This window comes from Festucalex cinctus, chromosome 8 (genome assembly GCF_051991245.1).
Source record: "Festucalex cinctus isolate MCC-2025b chromosome 8, RoL_Fcin_1.0, whole genome shotgun sequence".
NCBI classification, from domain to species: domain Eukaryota; kingdom Metazoa; phylum Chordata; class Actinopteri; order Syngnathiformes; family Syngnathidae; genus Festucalex; species Festucalex cinctus.
In genome coordinates, this window is record NC_135418.1 from 29,802,874 (window position 1) to 29,821,767 (window position 18,894).

The 18,894-nt window shown below is 38.4% G+C and overlaps 1 protein-coding gene across 16 annotated transcripts in view; it reads right to left on the minus strand.

Annotated features, from left to right (window-relative positions):
* Window positions 1–18,894, minus strand: part of ptprt (protein tyrosine phosphatase receptor type T) — a 121,166-nt gene that overhangs the window by 43,887 nt on the left and 58,385 nt on the right. For 11 of the 16 annotated variants that reach the window (XM_077529050.1, XM_077529051.1, XM_077529049.1 and 8 more), the window contains 6 exons: window positions 17,450–17,651; window positions 15,147–15,249; window positions 13,261–13,528; window positions 11,192–11,228; window positions 9,309–9,365; window positions 1,816–1,951 (listed from right to left, as the gene is read on the minus strand). In XM_077529050.1, coding sequence (XP_077385176.1) covers window positions 1,816–1,951; window positions 9,309–9,365; window positions 11,192–11,228; window positions 13,261–13,528; window positions 15,147–15,249; window positions 17,450–17,651 — 803 coding nt within the window. The remainder of the gene's footprint in view (window positions 1–1,815; window positions 1,952–9,308; window positions 9,366–11,191; window positions 11,229–13,260; window positions 13,529–15,146; window positions 15,250–17,449; window positions 17,652–18,894) is intronic. The other 5 variants (XM_077529064.1, XM_077529063.1, XM_077529057.1 and 2 more) reach the window with 1 other exon arrangement.

The following is an 18,894-nucleotide window of genomic DNA, read 5'->3' on the forward strand; positions in this document are numbered from 1 at the left end:
AAACTAGAATAATAGCAAAAATTTCCTTCGTTTTAGTCTTTGGTAATTAATTTAATGCATGAGCCTTTATGGATTTTTAAGTATATTTATTTCAGTCTTGACTGGAATGAAGACATTTGAAGGTGTGTCACACAGAAGTGACGTCATCGAGCAGCAGCCAATAGAAAAGCACCAAAAGATGACGTCGCTCCCACGCTGTTTTTTTTTTTTTTTTTTTAAATATTGTGCACAATACACTAAAAACTAAAACTAATACTAAACTCAAAGTAAGCATTTATTAAGTAATTAAAACTAATAAAAACTAATGGAACCGCACTGAAAACTAATTAAAACTAACTTGACAAAACTAAAAACGAACAAATGAAAATTTCAAAACTATAACAACCCTGGTCAGGAGCAAAAAAAAAAAAAAAAAAAAAAAAAAAAAAAGAAAAGCATCCACCATTTTGTTTTGGCGAGCTTGCCTATTATTGGACAAACTCCGCCCATATATTCGCTCCGATTGCTCTGAAATCGGAATCGCGCGTTCTCGAAGGATGGACGTCGCAAAACTGCAAAGAATTTGCTTTTTTTTTTTTTTTTTTCATTATTCCGTGTGATTGGATGACTTCACAAAAAAGTGTAACCATGACAACGCGCCAACCAACCAATCGCGACGCATTGAGAATTTCCCGAAATTGACACAAAAGCTTGTTGAGCGTTCTGACACCAAATTGACATCGTTTTTGCTGTTGCGCAATCATCCCAAAACAAGCGCCCTGATTGCATTAGCATATTTGTGGCATGCTTGACAATCACCGGTCCGGAACGTTCCGCGGCGAGGGGCCACTCGAGGGGGGGGGGGGGCGTTAACAAGACGCCAAAACAATCAGCGAGCACAAACCAGCGCTTGTTTGTCGGTAATAATCGGCAGAATGTTTGAAAATATGGATTTAAGATCATCCATTTTCATTTGATTCCTTTTTGAGTAACTTGAAAAAAAATCTCGGCTAAAGCAAATATTTGACAAATTCACACTTTCAAATATTCACCTTTACACCAAAAAAAAATAAAATTTAAGACATTCCAATTCAATACTTTTCCATACTTTAATGGTCATAATGTTTGCAAGTTTTTTTTTTTTTATATTATGCGTGTGCAAGACGGCCATTTTGATGCCATTTAAGAACTCACGAGGTTTCATCATGCATCGCAAAGTCAGAAGAAATGTTTCAAATGTAATATTGCATCCAGGTATGAAATGTTAAATAAACCTTTTTAAAAAAAAAATTTTTTATATAAAACAAAAATATGTCGATTGAGCTTTTGGCAGAGAAGAGAAGAAAAAGAAGAAGAAAAAGAAGAAGAAGAAAAAGACAGCAAAGAGAATTTGGCAATGGCGGCAAGATGGTGTGGGTGGAAAAAAAAAAAAAAAAAAAAAAAAAAGACTTAAAAAAAAATTACCTCCCGGTTTTATTTATTCATAAATCATAATTTGATGTGCTTTGATTTCACTTTTCTTTATTGCGGGTTAAGTGCGTCTAATTTTTAAATGGATTCATTCAAGCTGTGTTAAGCGCCCGTTTTAATGATTCATAAATTAGAGTTTGAGGCACTTTGAATTCACTTTTTTCTAATTTTTTTTTTTTTTTTATTGGATTATGCGTGTTGTCTACTTTTGGAATTGATTCATTCAAACTGGTGGTGTACAAAAATCAAACAAAACTAACAGATAAAAACAATGTGGAAAACATCAACAGCACTTTTACTGTACAGCTCTTTTATATATATATATATATATTTTTTTTAATATGTTTCTTGAATTTTGCGACCAACCTGCGCTTGAAGGTGAGCACGAGTCCGAGGAGGATGACGACGAACATGAGGACGCCCGTGATGACGCCCGCCAACTTGACCGTGCCGTCAACGGGTTTTTCCGGCTCGTAGGCGTCCGAGTCCTGCGTGGAGGCGCCTGTGCGGGAGACACGCGCGCGCAAAGTCAAGTCGCGTCGTCAAATGTCAGCTCGTCCAACGTGTAAAAAAAACAAAACAACAAAAAAAAAAACAACAAAAACAAGACGTATCCCAGCAACGATGACAAGGTGAAGATCCGTATGAAGTCATGCAAGGGAGGACAACATGCATCATGCAACACGTGTTTTCACTTTGCAACATGGAATTTGGTGGGCTCATGAGTGAACCTACAAAAAAAAAAAAGTCTTCCATTTTTGGTTTGCAAGTGGCAAATTTCCATAAATCCTTCAAATTATTCATTTGAAAAGTTTGATTTGTTTCAATTAGCAAACACGAAACATGCCGATTCCTGATTTTGATTTTTCTATGTCTGGGAAAAATTTGGCATTAAATGAGTTAATGAAAAAAAAAAAAAATGACTTAGCAAAAGAAAATTTCGGTAAGTAGCGCCACATAAAAAAAAAAAATTGTTTGACTGAGCAACTTGTTCGTTTTAGTTAACTAAAAATAACCTTGTAGCTGACTGCTTTAATCGTCTGATATTGGCACTTTTAAAATAGTAAAAAAATTTGTGAAAATGTTGCTGGATTTTTATTGATTTGACTGTAAAAAAAATAAAATGAGATGTACTTGCAGAATTCCCTTGCGACCTGTTGCAAAGGCTGCAAATGGAACCAAAACGCTCAAACGGTTTCCCACAGACAAAAAAAATGGCAGCACGATGGCCATGACAAACAATTTTCGTTTTGGTTTGATTTTGATCACAAAATTGTTTTTGGAATGTTAGTTTTAGTTTTTTGGTTACGTTTTCATCACCTAAAATAACTTTGACTTGGAGAACGGACGTTGGCGTCAAAAGTTGTGTCGTTTTTTTCTTGTCGTCGTAATGTCGCTCATGTTATTTGAATGAGAAATCGTTTCAGCTTTTTTGAGCGTCGATATTTGAAGCGATACTTTGGATTTTGAGCTGCCACGCGATTGACGGGGCGATTTCCCCCGGAGCGGTCGGGGATCGACTCCAGTTTTTGTGAGTGGCCCAATCGGGATAAAATGTTACGGGAAATTGACGTCGGCGTAAATGGAAAAGGACGGAAAAAGCTTTTAACCTTTGAACTGCTGGCTAAAAAAAAAAAATCAATGTAACGAATGAATGAATGAATGAATGCCTTTAAGCTTTATATGACATTGGCGGCTACAAACCCTCAACTCGGAAACGTTGCAAATTCAACCCAAACAGGAAATTATCTTTTCTTTTCCGTCATCCTTCAAAGACAACAAGTTTTTGCGATTGGATTTTTTGGTGTTGATAAAGTTTTCTGTTCTTGATGCACCGATTGTTGCGTTGTTTTTGCGGTTCACTACAAAAGTATTTTTGTAAACGTGCACATTTTTCTGTGGCGCATCATTTTTTTTGCTGCATTTTGTTCTTCCCGCTAACGACGCACCTCGGCGCCGTCCCGGCCCTCCCTCGTCGCGGCGAGCGCTTCATCAAAACGCCATCGCGGCGCACCCCCCATCACGCCCCGGCAGTTTGATCACGCGCCGTCGTTTCATCATCGTCCCCGCGGGGCGTCCGCCATCGCAGCGCCGGCTGACACATTAGCGCCCGACCCACATTTGTCCGCACTTGACCGGCTTTGCCAGTTCAAGGCGTCAAACGGCGGCGACGGCGGATGGAGAGCGTCAGCTAACCACTTCATTGACTAAAAAAAAAAAAAAAAAGACTCTCTTTTCAATTGTATACCGTTTCTTAGCACGTTAGCATGTTAGCAACAGAAATGGCACCGCATTATAACCGTCATCGATCCACATTTGTCACTTTTGGAGTCAGCTCCTTGCTAGCTTAGCAGCTGTTAGCATGTTAGCAGTTCTCAAGATGACAATGTTACCACATTACTGGGCAACATATAAAACGGTCATCAATCCACCTTTGTGACTTTTGTAGACTTTTGGTTCTTGCTATATATTAGCACAGCAACTGTTAGCATCTTCGCAATGATCAATTATCGTTTCTTAGCACGCTAGCATAGCAGCTGTTAGCATATTAGCAGTACAAATCGGACCGCATTACAACACATAAAAATGTCATCCATCTAGCTTTGCTGACTTTTGTGCGCAGATTGTTGCTAGCTTAGCAGCTGTTAGCATGTTAGCAGTTCTCAAGATGAAAATGTTACCACATTACAGGGCAACATATAAAACGGTCATCAATCCACCTTTGTGACTTTTGTAGACTTTTGGTTCTTGCTATATATTAGCACAGCAACTGTTAGCATCTTCGCATTGATCAATTATCATTTCTTAGCGCGTTAGCATGTATAGCTTTTGTAGTCGGGTCCTTATTAGCATAGCAGCTGTTAGCATGTTAGCAGCTCCCAGTACAAATTGGACCACATCAAAGCACATCAAAATGTCATCCACCGAGCTTTGTTGACTTTTGTACGCAGGTCCTTGCTAGCGCAGCAGCTGCTAGCATGTGAGCGGTTCTCAATAGAAATGGCACCGCATAGCAGGGCAACATATAAAACCATCATCGACCTATGTGACTTTTGTACTCAGGTTGTTGCTATATATTAGCACAGCAACTGTTAGCATCTTCGCATTGATCTATTATCGTTTCTTAGCACGTTAGCACGTTCTCAATAGAAATGACAACACATTGCAGGGCAACATAACCGTCATCGATCCACCTTTGAGACTTTTGTAGCCAGGTCCTCGATCCTAGCAATTAGGGGTGTTAAAAAAAATCGATTCGGCGATATATCGCGATACTACATCGCGCGATTCTCGAATGATTCAATAATCAGCAGAATCGATTTTTTTTTTTTTTTTTTTTTTTTTTTTTTTTTAGGATTCACACCTTGAGCATGGAAGAATGTTATATGAACGGCACATTAAGCCTTAATATTTGTATTTTAATGCTGTTCAAATGTGAAACAGATTGCAAACTGTTTGTGTACAGTGGCTCACGGTTATAAGCCTCAAGTTTTAGATAAATATATTCATACAAATCTTACAGTGTACATGTACAAATTTACTGATAGTATTTTCTAAATTTGAATGGAAAAAAATCGCAACAATCGACTTATAAATTCGTATCGGGATTAATCGGTATCGAATCGTGACCATTCGTATCGGGATTAATCGGTATCGAATCGAATCGTGACCTGTGAATCGTGATACGAATCGAATCGTCAGGTACTAGGCAATTCACACCCCTACTAGCAATATATTAGCACAACAGCTGTTAGCATGTTAGCAGTTCTCAGTAGAAAAGGTCGCGCATACGAAACCGTAATCAACCTACCTTTCTTTAAGAGTTCGCACAGCAGCAGTTAGCATGTTAGCATATTAGCGAAGGAAATGGTAGCGCATTCCAGGGCAACGTATAAAACCGCCGTCAATCCGACGCTTGTGACTTTTACGTATTCGGGTTCTTGCTAATACATTAGCACGTCAACTGTTAGCATCCCCGCATTGATCGATTCTATTTTTTCTGTCCTTTCTTAGCATGTTAGCAATAAAAATGACACCACATTACAGCGCAACATAACCGTCATCGATCCGAGCAACATATTAGCACAACAGTTGTGATGCTAACAGTTGACGTGCTAATATATTAGATATTAGCACGTCAACTGCCATGTGCCAATTTTATTTCTTCTTTATTTCTCCAGGTCAGGCAATTGAGAAGCGATTGCAGCAGATCGTTTGTTTTATTTCATGCAGCATAAAAAAACAGATTTGTCAAGAGCAGCATGGAAGCGTTATTAATGCAACATTTAATCCCTTTAAGGTGTTTTGTTGGGTTTTTTTGCATCTGTAACCACGACAACAAGCCCGAGTATCGTATTGTTCATCATCCGGCGTGTAGGTGTCGTTTCTTGCATACGTTTATTTTGGATACATTTGCGGACGCGGAGCTATTTTTTATTTGGTTGTTTTTGTTGATCCCGCTCGCTCGCTCGCTCGGATTGCATGATGAAGCAATCCGAGGGGAATTAGGCCCAAGACCGCCGATATTAAAAAGTTAATCTCATCCAAACACACAAGATTGATTCTTCTCGCGCCGGCCCCGAATGAGATATTAGGTGCATCTTTATTTGATATTTATTTATTTATATATATTTTTCTGACGCCCGGCGCGTTTGTCGACGACCTGTTTGTAATTTCCCGGCATGGAGAAACGCAAGCGCATCATATATTATTGAATATTTACTCAAACGTGTGTTGAGCGCGCGCACATAAATTGCTGCCATCGCAACCAAAATGGTGGTGCGCGTTTGTGTGTGAAATGCTGTGTTGTGTGTTTGACGCGGGGGAGGGGCTTAGCCTTCCTGTATGGATTAGCTTTAGCATGACTGAGCGTGTTTAACAGGATTACCGTGTGTAGTCGTGTGTTCGCGTACTTCAAAGATTTCAACATGTCTTGCGTGCGGACACGTTTGTCAGCGCCGATTATTTGTTGTTGTCTCTCTGAATGTGATCATGTGACTCATCGCTATTTGGACGGAATCATCGGCGTCGTAATTATGCTGTAAAATTATATCATCGTGTGGTTGGTTGTGATTACTTGAATAATCGGTTAATTTCATTATTATTATTATATTTATTTATTTATTATTAGTATTATTCTATTTTTCAATCAATCAAGAGATTGGACCAAAAAAAAAAAAAAAAGTTTTTTTTTTTTTCCGTCCCTTTAAAAAAAAAAAAAAAAGCAAATAAATAAATTTAAAAAATTCAGAAAAAGAATGACCATTAATTCAAATATAGATACAAAATTAATAATGATTCAGTTATCGATTCGGGCTGTAAAGTCAAAAAATAAAAAATAAAAAAATTTAAAAAAAAATCGGCCAAAAATGTTCATTGTTTTCCAAATTAAAAGCAGACGTTTGCAAACGTCTTAGTTGGATTAGAGACGCAGATAATCAGTCAGAGGATTGAAACGATTAACCGCTCATCAAAAGAGCTATCTTTTAATTTGATAATTGATTCGTTGTCGATTCCTTAACTGTTGCTCAATTTGCGTGAATCATAAATCATAGCGTAATTTCCTTGTATGATAATCAGAGCGAATCGTGTCGTATCACAAATGAGTGAATTGCATCGCAATTGTAATCCGAGTGAATCGTGTTGTATCACATCGTGGAACTAATCGTGTAATCGGCGTGAATCATATCACATCGCATGACATTTTAAATTGCACCGCATCATCATTGCAGCGATGCATCGGAAGTTAATTACTGTCAATCGTAAAATTAGAATGATACGCGAATCGTTTTGCGAGCTCATTGAAGCGAATCGTAATTGAGGTGAACGATTTGACGTTGTGCAGATATCGTAAGCGGAATGAATCACTTGCATGATTGCGAATTGTCCATCATTGCAATTACAGCGAATTGAACAATCGTATCGATTGCATGATGTCGATGATGGCATCTTGATCATATCGCAAAACCTCAACAAGTTTGCATCATTATTTTTTCCGATTCGATTTCGGGCACACCTGCTCGCTTTGCTTTCCGTGGCCAGGTTGCGTTTGTGTGCGTTGGACGCACGACGCTTCTTTTGACTCATCTCGTATTTCCGTCACGCTCGCCGGCTCACCTAACCGCAAGCGCCTTATTGCATCAGCGCTTTTTTTTTTTTGCTGGCCTCTAATGGAAACGTGCATTGGAAGTGACATCTCACGCACACACCCGAGCAATCTGCAAGCAAGTCATTTCCAATTGCAAGTGAGGAGCGCGAGCGTCATTAGCCGCGGCCGGCCAGAACCTTTATCGATTTCTTGACGTACAGCAACGGACAAAAACAAAAAAACAAAAAAATGTCAAACTGATGTCTAACTAGTTCATTTCGGGTCGCATCGGAATTCGCAGTGGATCCGTTTCGTGAGGAATCGTGTCACGTAATCGGAATTGTGTCATAGACTGGAGCAAATTCAACGGGATCACTAATCGGATCCAGGCTGAATCGGATCCATTTACAACCGGAGCGATTCGCGTCAGACTGGAATCAAATCGTCATCGAAAGCGGTCGAGTGACTCAAATCAAGTTGTTTTCAAGTGAGTTGTATCGCATCATAATCGGAGTGAATCGTTATATCGTATTGCATCGTAACGAAAGAATCGAATCCTCTTGGCGTCTCACCGCAAGTTGAGGGAATCGCATCGCGGCGAAATTTCACGGTTATGCAAGCGAATCGAGTTCGGTCGTAGTTGGCACGATTGGCGTGAATCGTATTTCATCACATTGTCAGTGAAACGAATCGTATCAATTTGAAATCCATTTTTTTCAATATCATATATAGATATAACTGTCGTAAATCGTATCGCCAACCTCCCCACGATATTGTGATAATTATCGTTTATTATATTTATATCGTGATATCGTATTGTGACGCTTGGATATCGTTACATCCCTAATAATTAGTCAATTTATTTAGTTTTGTAAATATAAAATGTATTTTCAGATAAGTTTTTGTTTGTCAAAAAGGATTTCCGTTTTTATTTTATTTTGTTAACGAAATTGTTTTTTGATTATTATTTTTTTTGTTAGTTTCTGTTAAAAAAAAAAAAAACAACTTGTAGCTGACCGATTTGATTGTCTGATATTAGTGCTTTTAAAAAAAAATGTGAAAAATTTGCTGGATTTTTATTTATTTGACTGTAGTACATATAAAAAAAAAAAAAGATGTTTACTTTCAGAATTTCCTTATGAAGTGTTACAAGGCTGGAAATGGAATCGAAAACTAGGGGTGCACCGATCGATCGGCCCGATTTCCTTCATTTTGGAAGATCGGTCAATCGGCCGATCCCTTTGAAAAATTCAACCGATCTTTTCCACCAATCTCAATCTCTGAAAAAGTCCGACACTGTCTTCTTCTGCCGAGACGACTAATCGGATTTTCATTTTTAGTTATTTTGACAGAACTACTACTTCACGTTTGTAATATTTCGCCGATATTTGTCCAATGTTTTCCAATAAAACAAGAACACTGAAGGTGTGCGCTCGCTTGTAATGGAAAAATAAAATAAAATAAAATCGGTATCGGCAGTTCAGACTTTTGAAAAAGATCGGCCGGAAAATTGTGATCGGTGCACCCCTAATCGAAAACGGTTTTCCCACAGACAAAAAAAAAAAAAGCAGCACGATGAAGACGGCAAAAACAGCACACATGCACGCAATCAAATCACAACAATTGATAAGTCAGAAAGATGGCGGAGGAGGAGGATGGGTGGTTTTTTTTGTGTGTTTTTTGTTTTTTTTGGTGGGCGTGTCAACGACGGCGATTGCGTGATGAGACGGGAAGCAAAAATAGTTTTGCGGCCTTGGAAAGCAATAATCACCTTCGCTTGGGATGACTACAATGTACGGCGTGGTTATTTGGCCCCTACCTATCACCACTAAGGAGCAGCGAGCGGCGCGGCGCGGCGCGTCCCGCCGACGGCCAGCAGGGGGAGGGAGGGAGGGAGAAAGAAAGAAAACAAACACACAAAACAAAACAAAGAAGAAGAAGAAGAAAAATCGGCTAAGCAAAACGGCGCATTGGACAACAACAATCACATCAACAAAGACGCCAGAAGAAAACGATGCGTTCGTGTTCGATGGGACGATGGGAAAGAAAATTTTGCCACAAAGACACAAGATGGAGGGGAAAAACAAACAAAAAAAACTTTGTGGCTGGTTGCTCAAATTAATCGGAAAAGAACAGAAAAGTTTTACAAATTTTCAAATTCAAATTTCAAATCTCAAGCTACTTGGAAATTTGCTACGATTAATTTACATTGGGTGGACCCACAAAAAATAAATAAATAAATAAAGTCTCAAGAAGCCACACCCCAAAGGACATGGGAAGGGCGGCCATTTTAGTTTGAGGTTGATTTGGGGGTCAATTTCACCATTTATGGGCATTGCTTTGCTCTTTTTTTGAAAAAAAAAAAATAATAATAATTGGTCATAATTTCAATTATGAACTCACCCACAAAAAAATTTTAATAATAATAATAATAATCTGTTGAAGCCATGCCCCCAAAAAATAGGAAGGCAGCCATTTTAATTTCAGGTGTTTTGTTTTTGCTTTATTTTTTTAAATTCAACCAACAAAGCTAGTTTGATTGAACAAACATGAAATTTGGGATTTTTTTTTTTTTTTTTTTTTTTACCTTGGATAGATCCACAAAAGAAACTATTTTTTATAGGTTTAAAATTAATAGAAAAGTAGTTTTTTTTAATGCTATTATTTTCTCTTTAACTGCAAATAAATATCGGCTTGAAATATCGGTTATCGGCCTCCTTAACGACTAATAATCGATATCGGCATGGGCCCTGAAAAGAAAAAAAAAAAAAAAAAACATATCGGTCTATTACTATTATTGTGTCAGTTTTAATATGACAATATCACCATATCATCGGTTATCGTTACATCCCTAATCGACACTGGTGGCGGCAATCAGGAAAGCGCTCGTCGTCGTCGTCGTCGTCGTCGTCATCATCATCGTCGGCTCCCGCCATGTTTTTTTTTTTCTTTTGTTCCATTCCGAGAGTCGCATCCGTGCGACGCTTTCGATAGCCAGCCACAAAGTTAATCGGAAAATGTGGAAAACATAAACGTGTTTGATTGACAGGCCTGAGAAAGCGGCTGGTGAGAGGAGGTGAAATATCGGCGAGTCATGAAATCATGCGGGGATCAACATGGCCGTGTTGATTGAGGTGGGTGGGCGGAGTCATTGTGTTGCGTGTAATGTCAATTGGTGGACAAAAGTATTTGGACAGTGCCAAGACTTTTTTTTTTTTCTCTTCACAACCGATTTCAAACAATTTGGATTAGGGCTGTGCAATTCATCCAAATTCAATTACAATTTTCAATTATTGTTACACTCCACAATTACAAAATCAGCATCATTTTTTTTTCCTATAATCGAGCAGCCCTAATTTTGGATTGAAAAACTCAAACGAAACGTTGCTTTCAAACACCAATTTGGAACACTAATCGGTGAGAAATGATCAATACAAATAAATGAAAACCGTCATAAGGAACGATAAAGAATTGTTTTGTTTTTTCAACTAATTCAAATCATTTGAAGTGAATCGATTGTGAAGACATGAAGAGGCACCCGTTCAAAATACTTTTGGATGTAGCGCTGCGCATGCTAATGCTAGCATTAGCATTAGCATTTGTGTAAACAAAGACGACAAGGAGCAAAGAGGCGGGAAGGACGCTCGCTCGTACCTTTGTTCGCCAGACGCACGCAGTTGATTTTGGTTTCCTGCAATCAAAAAAAAGAAAAAGAGACCAAACACAAAATTCAAGTCGCATTTTAGTCACACCTTCAAATTCATATCGGTCTTCATTTGGACAAGAAATTTCGATTTGGTTTTACTTAGAGTCTTTGGACCAAAATGAATGCAGTCATAATTTAGTCATCTGATTGTATATTAGTTTTCATCCAATTTTAGTCAACAAAAAAAAAAAAACAAAAAAAAAAGAGAAATTTTGCTCGCCTAAATTGACAGTTTAGTCGATATTTTCCTGAAGCGTACATTTCAACTTTTATACAGAAATTTCTAGCACACCTTTTTGGTATCCTGCAACCAAAAAAAAAAAAAAAAAGAGACCAGGCACAAACTTCAGGTCGATTATTAGCGCCCGATTTCTTTATTATCTGGTTTATCCGTTTGACGCCACATTGGTCGATAATTGCCGATAATTATCGGTGGATTTCTTTATTATCTGGTTTACATGTATGATGTCAAATTGGTCGATAATTGCCGTTAATTATTGACTACCAGTATCATCCCAATATATAACTACGTTGTAACATATCGTCTGTATCATCATCATCATCATCATCATCATCATCATCATACATCAACAAGTAATTATAATGTAGCATCTGTGCATCATTTTTTTTCTGGCAAGTCATTATTGTGTCTCAGGCGTCTTCCTTCCTTCCAGATGTTTCCGTCTGGCTCGTCACTCTCAACTTTTCTTGTTGCACTCGGAGAGGAATTAAAAAAAAAAAAAAAAAAAAAAAAAAAAAAAAAAACCCTCATTTGCTTCTTTGACGAGCGAAAAGCTCGACGAGCGGCCAAAAGATTGAAGCGGCCGCCGCCACAAATTTCCATATCGCGGAGGTGTTGAAAAGCAAAACGTGGACGACGACACAATCGTCTTCTATTCGCAACAGCTGCTCACAAAAAAAAAAAAAAAAAAAAAAGAAAAGTCAAAGAAAGAAGATGAAGAATGCGGACTGGCGACGAGTTGCAGCTGACTGATTTCTATTGAATACAGAGCAGTCAGTCTCCAAAGTCACTTCCTGACCACTTGGAGCCGCCAACGAGTTTCTGATTGACTTGCAACATCAAATTTGGCAGACATCGATTATGAGGAGAACAAAAAGAAAAAAAAAAAAAAAACAACAACATTTTTTGTGTTCATTCCGTGACTATTTTGCTGCATTGCACACAAACCACATTTGAAAAAACTGCAAAAAATACAAATAAATGTATTTGAGCACCTTGAAATTCGGCATGAACCCGTGAGAAATTCATCTGCAAAAAATCCACGTCATAATTTTCAGCGCGAAAATGACTTTTCAGACCAAAATAAAACGAAAACTAAAAAAACAAAAGTGAGCTCATGCTACAAAAAAAGCACAATATGAACTACAAATATCGCGATACTTGCATTGGCGTATCGATAACCTATCGGGAGACAATTTATCACAATATCGATCATATCGTCACACTCCTAGTTCCAACTAGGGATGCAACGATATACAAATGACACGATACGATATCACGATATGAAGCTCACGTATCACGATATTGTGGGGAGGTTGGTGATATTCAAAAAATGTCATAATATTGTGTAAAAAAATTAACAAATGAGCGCATACTACAAAAAAGTACAATATTGTGTTTTTGTACAAAACAGCAATGTTATTATTATTATTATTATTGTTTTTTTATTCTTATTATTACTGATATGTTGTTAATGCACGCACACATTGAGTATTGACTTGCTTCACAGGCATATTATGCTTTGCTTCATCTGACAATTAATGTCGATTTTAAACAGAAGGGCCAAAACATGCCTAATGAAAATTAAATTGTACTTTAAAAAAAACTAGCCACCAGAGGGCGCTAGAACTGCACAAATGGAAGTCAACCCGACTTTTTGGAACAGATGTGTTGCATTGAAATTGAAACGTGGCGAGCACGACTGTGTGAGTTTCAATATCCCGATTGATCGAGTCATGGTCACGCTGCCGATTTGCAAGGTGTGGTCGGACTCACCCCGTTGGCGGCGCTGAGGGCCTGGAAGTAGACGCTGTAGCTTTTGGCGGGCGAGAGCGGCGGGTTGGCGAAGCCGCCGTAGGTCCTGTCGTCGCCGACGGTGAAGGGCTGCGGCGCCGGCAGCTTCGCCGGCGGCAGCTGCGCCGCCATGTAGTACGGCGAGTTGGCGGCAGAGGCGTTGCGGAAGCTGAACGGAGCGCCGAAGCACTCCGAGGCCGCCCGCCGGGACTTGGACCCGCGCTCCTCCTTCACCACCAGCTGGTAGCAGCTGCCCGTCGCGGCGCAAACAAAAAAACAAAACAAAAAACGTCACTAACTTTTTAGACTATTTCACCGCATGAAAATAAAAACAAATTTTTTTTAAAAAGCGGCATCGTTCATTTCAATTGAGTTGAAAATTGATTTTTTTTCTTTATCGAGAAACAAACTTCAATTTATTCAAACAACATCGACATATAACATACATAACATATATTAGAGATGCACGATAATGCTATTTTCAACCGATACCGATGAACCAAAAACTTTTGAAAGCGCCGATGTCGATAACCGATGAGTAAGCTGATAATTGTTTGCAAAATGAACTTGAAATACAAATATACTTTCGAGTCTTACTGCAAGTCTTTATTATGAGGTTTATCTGTATGAAATCAAATTGGTCGATAATTGCCGATAATTATCGGTGACTTTCTCTATTATCTGATTTATCTGTTTGACGTCAAATTAGTCGATAATTGCCGATAATTTTCAACAAATTTATTATCTGGTTTATCTGTATGACATCAAATTGGTTGGTAATTGGCGATAATTATCGGTGGAATTCTCTCTTACCTGTTTGCCGTCAAATAGGTCGATAATGGCCACCGGTATTATTGTGCATCCTTAATATATATACACATACATATATATATATATATATACACATATATATATATATATATATATATATATACATATATATATATATATATATATATATATATATACATATATATATATATATATCAAATGTCATCCGTCAACGTATGTTTGCATATAAATCAACGTGTGGTTTTGTTGTTTGATGCCCTCCCGTTCCTCGACTTTGCCGTTTACCGATTGGCTGAGGGGCTCTTTAGCGGCGTCCCTCCGCAATTAGCTCCCCTCACCAAAAAGCCATCTCGCAATTACGTGTAATTACGCGCAATTAGGAAAACGTGCGTTTGCCGACGGCCAATCGCAGCCCAGGTCCGGTCCCGTCTGGACGGCTTTCATTAAAAAAAAAAAAAAAACGAAAAAAAAACGAAATTGCAGACCACCGCAAGCTCGATCGGGCCCATCTTGGTTTTTTGCTCTTCTTCTTTTTTTTTTTTTTTTTTTTTTTTTTTTGTCGACGAAAGATCGGTTTTCAAAAAAGCCCCTCGACGACCTCCGCCGCGCGTTTGTCTCCCCGACTAAATCAAATCAAACGAGCGAGCGCCCGCTCACCTTCTGTCTTTGATACGATTCATCCCAGTAATTAGAGAGTGGGGGGGGGGGGGTCTCCTCCTCCGCGGCAGGCACACTTGAAATTGTATTACAGGTAAAATCGAGACGATTTGCTCCCGGGATTTTCACACCAACCGGCAATAAAAGCTACAAGAATTAACGCTAGTCAACCCGGATACTATAAAAAATAATAATAATAATAATAATAAAACAAAATCAAATAATCTAAATTGAATCGATTTTCCTTTTTGCGCCCATCGATTCGGTTTCTCCCTGCTTGTGATGAAAAACAAATAAATAAATCGGTATTGGCAAAAAATTGGGATTTGCGGGTCAGACTTTTGAAAAGATCGGCCGTAAAATTGTGATCGATGCGCCCCTAATATAAACAAAACCCCCCAAAAAGTGTAGCGAGTGACCTGATGGGCGCTCCTCGCGACTTGGCGGGCTTGAGGAGGACGGTGATGGTGGAATCGGTCTCGTTGAGCGGCGCCTCCGATTCGTACTCGGGCATCATGGGAGCTGAGGCACAAGACGACAAACGAACAAAACAACAACAGGGATGTCACACTTGTGCAAAGCTCAACGCCGATAATCCCGCTCGACACCGTCGAGCACTTTCGGCCGTTGCGTGAACGTGAAAAAAAAAAAAAAAAAACGTCAACGCTTGCTGTGGCATTTAAGCCGTTAACACCCGAACAAGACACTTTTAATGGAAATCTTCGTTATCTTCAACAAGATGGCTGACGGCGTGACATTTCAAGTGGGGGTGAAAAAAAAAAAAAAAAATGGAGGAGGATGATGGACGAGCGAGCGCAGGAAGAAAAAAGTCTCGCCCAAGCTACGGCAGTGTCAATAATGTGCGCCAAGATGGCGTCCTACCGACAGGAGAGTTCACTCAGAGGGAGAAAAAACAAAAACAAAAACAAAAACAAAAAAAAACGTTAGCCGCGGTCATGCCAAGATTCGATTCGATTACGATTTTTGGCTCTAGGATTCAATTCAGAATCGATTTTCGATTCAAACGATTTTCGGTGCAAAATTATTTGATTGACAAATGATTAAAGGGTCTTTTATTTATTTATTTTTTAAACATTGATTAATTTTGTATTGTAAGTGCCTTTTTGCACAAAAAACAGCATGTGGGCTACAACTGCCTTTTCCCCTTCTTCTTCTTCATTTCTAATTGAAATAAAATCGATTTTTGGATATTAAATATCGATTCGATTAATAAATGAATTACCAGAATCCTGGGGTGATGAAAAAGATGTACCTTAAAACTCTTTGAGCGCCAAGAACGTCTAAAGACGTATTTTGAAATCCTAATGAAAGCCGCCATAAACGTTAATTGACGTTTATTACGGGTGTTTTTTTTTGGGGTTTTTTTTTTTAAATCAATGAGAAGTGCAACGTCTAATTGCAGCGCTGCCTGGTCAATAGGTGCTCAAATGTCACTCAGATGACCAATTTTCAAATGATTACTAAAGAACGCAATAAATGTTGAGAAAAAGGATCGACTTTGCGATTATCGTTTCCAAGGCAGAAAATTCCTCAAATTTTGCAACCTTGATCACGCACAAGATTCCAATGTGGTCGCTTCGTCATGCAAAGCCAAGCAGACCTTGTCCAGATTTTTTTTTTTTTTTTTGTCCTCATCTTCTCTGGCCCGGAAAGTTTACCGCATTGCTTTTTTTTTTTTTTTTTTTTTTTTTGTTATTGCGGTGACATTTGTGGGGCGGCTGACAATCAAATGGTAAAAGTCAAGATAAAAATGGAAAGGCGGGAAAAAAAGAGAGAAAGGAACAAAAGCACAGAACGACACAAGATCACAAAAACGAGGTCAGCCCTGACTTTAGACAAAAAAAAAAAAAAAAAAAGGAAGGAACAGTCCAATTTTATGTTTTTTTGGGGGGGGGAGTTAATTGCGTAATTAGTTGCGTAATCACCGTTTCATATTTGATGGCGAGTCGTCGAGCTTTGCCAACATTCTCCGCCCACGTGCAATGACAAAAAAATAAATAAATTGTTGCATCACACAATTGTCGGCTTCAAATTTGGTAGAAATCAGACAAAAATAATTACAACCAGTTTCCTTTTGAAAAAGTCCTGAAAATGACCAAGGTGACACTTTTACACACAAAAACGTCTTTTCTAAATATTTTTTTTTCTGAGGGCGGTGGCAATATTCAGAGAGAAAAAAAAAAAGTCGCAAATTTGCCACTTCCTAAAGTGGCAAATTTGTGAGAATAAAAAAACATGTAAATTGTAGATTTGCAAGTTTAGAAAGTGGCAAATTTGCGGAAAAAGAAACTTGTAAATTTGAGAGTTAAGAAAGTGGCAAATTTGCAAGAAAAAAAAAATCAAATTTGCGAGTTTAGAAAGTGGCAAATTTGTGTGTTTCTAAAGTGGCAAATTTGCGCGCTTCTAAAATTGTAAATTTGTGAGTTTAGAAAGTGGCAAATTTCAGACTTTCTAAAGTGGCAAATTTGCTAGAAAAAAAAACCAACCTCCCAAACTTAAGAGAACGACACGTAGCGGAGATATAGTCTGATCATTTGAGGGTTCGTTTGTGGTTCTAAAATGAAAAGGCAGGACGGAGACGGATTCATTATCATTCAACACTTCCTGATCGCCTATCAGCTGACTAAGCACAAACCAATCAAAAGGGAGCAAACTTTGGCTAAATGCAAGCGAATGACGGAGATCAGCACGTTTTTCCTACCTGCAATCTTGGTGCTAATGTGGGTGTTGACGGGCGGGCCGGCCCCCTTGCTGGTGGAGGCTTTCAGGGTGAAGAAGTAGGTGGTGCCCGGGTGGAGGGCCACAAACAGGTGGTGCGTCTCGTTGGTGGGCTTGCTCACCTTCCCCCACTGGGTGGTCAGGTCGGCGCTGGGGTCCAGCGAGCTCACGCCCTTGTAGGTGATCTGCAGGTACGCCACCAGACAAAAAAAAAAAAATGAAAAGTTCCTTCGTGCATCACTTGAGTTATTAGGGGTGTAACGATATCAAAATATCATCATACGATACGATATTATCATCATATTGTAGGGAGGTTGGCGTCAAAGGTCAAATATTGTAAAAGTGGTAGACTTAGTGATTCTTTTTTTTTTATATCTCTCTATACCTTCTCTCCATGACATGCGCACACTCGCGGCTGATAACGAGGCGCTCTAAAATGGCTACATGAGAGGTCAAAACCGTGGCTGTCATTTTTGACAGGATTTATTTTATTTTATTTTTTTACTGGCTCTTCCACCTTGTCTCCATGATGCAGATGAAGTACCGACATGGCAGACGATGAGGCACTCTAAAGCAACCGCATGAGAGCCAACTTGACTTTGGGTGTAGCTAACGTTCAGGCCGCTACGTCAGCGAGCGGCCGTCGCTCATTGTCGTGCAAAAGCGTCGTCGCTCAGGATGACATTTCCAAAAAAGTCGTTCTTGAGGCCTTGGCGCCGATTTCTATCTTTTCAGGTAAAAAAAAACAAAAAACAATACTACGCTTTTGGTCTTCTTTTTTCTTGGCATTTAAACTCGCGCGCCGCTAAACAAGTCAGCGCCTCTCGGGACAAAACCTTTGGCGGACAAAAAGCCGATACGAATTCTCGCCGTCGAAAGGCCGCCGGAACAAAAGTATCAGTTGCTGCTCTCCATTGCTTTTTCTTTGGCTTTTTTTTTTTATTTAAACACAGCCTCTTGTACTGCTAAAGTATGAAATACAAGTTGAAGTTAAAAAAAAAAGGAAAAGAAAAAGGAAAAAAGAATCACCAATAGTATTATAATTTACTAGTAATAGTTAATAGTTTTTAATAGTAAAAATAAAAAATTAAGTAATAAATAGTAAATAAATAAAACAGAAACATTTTTACTAGTAATATTTCATCGTTTTTAATAGTAAAAATAAAAAAATAAGTAAAAAATAGTTAATAAAATAAATAAAATATTAAAACAAATACTAAAAATGTAATGGCAATATTTAATAGTTTTTAGTTGTCAAAAGTAAAGTAAAAAAAAAGTAGATAAAATAAATAAATAAAATTGTAAAAAAAATGTAAAAATGTAATAGTAATATTTAATAGTTTTTAATAGTAAAATAAACAATAAAGTAATAAATAGTAAATAAATAAAATAGAAAAAAAATTAATAGTAATATTTAATAGCTTTTAA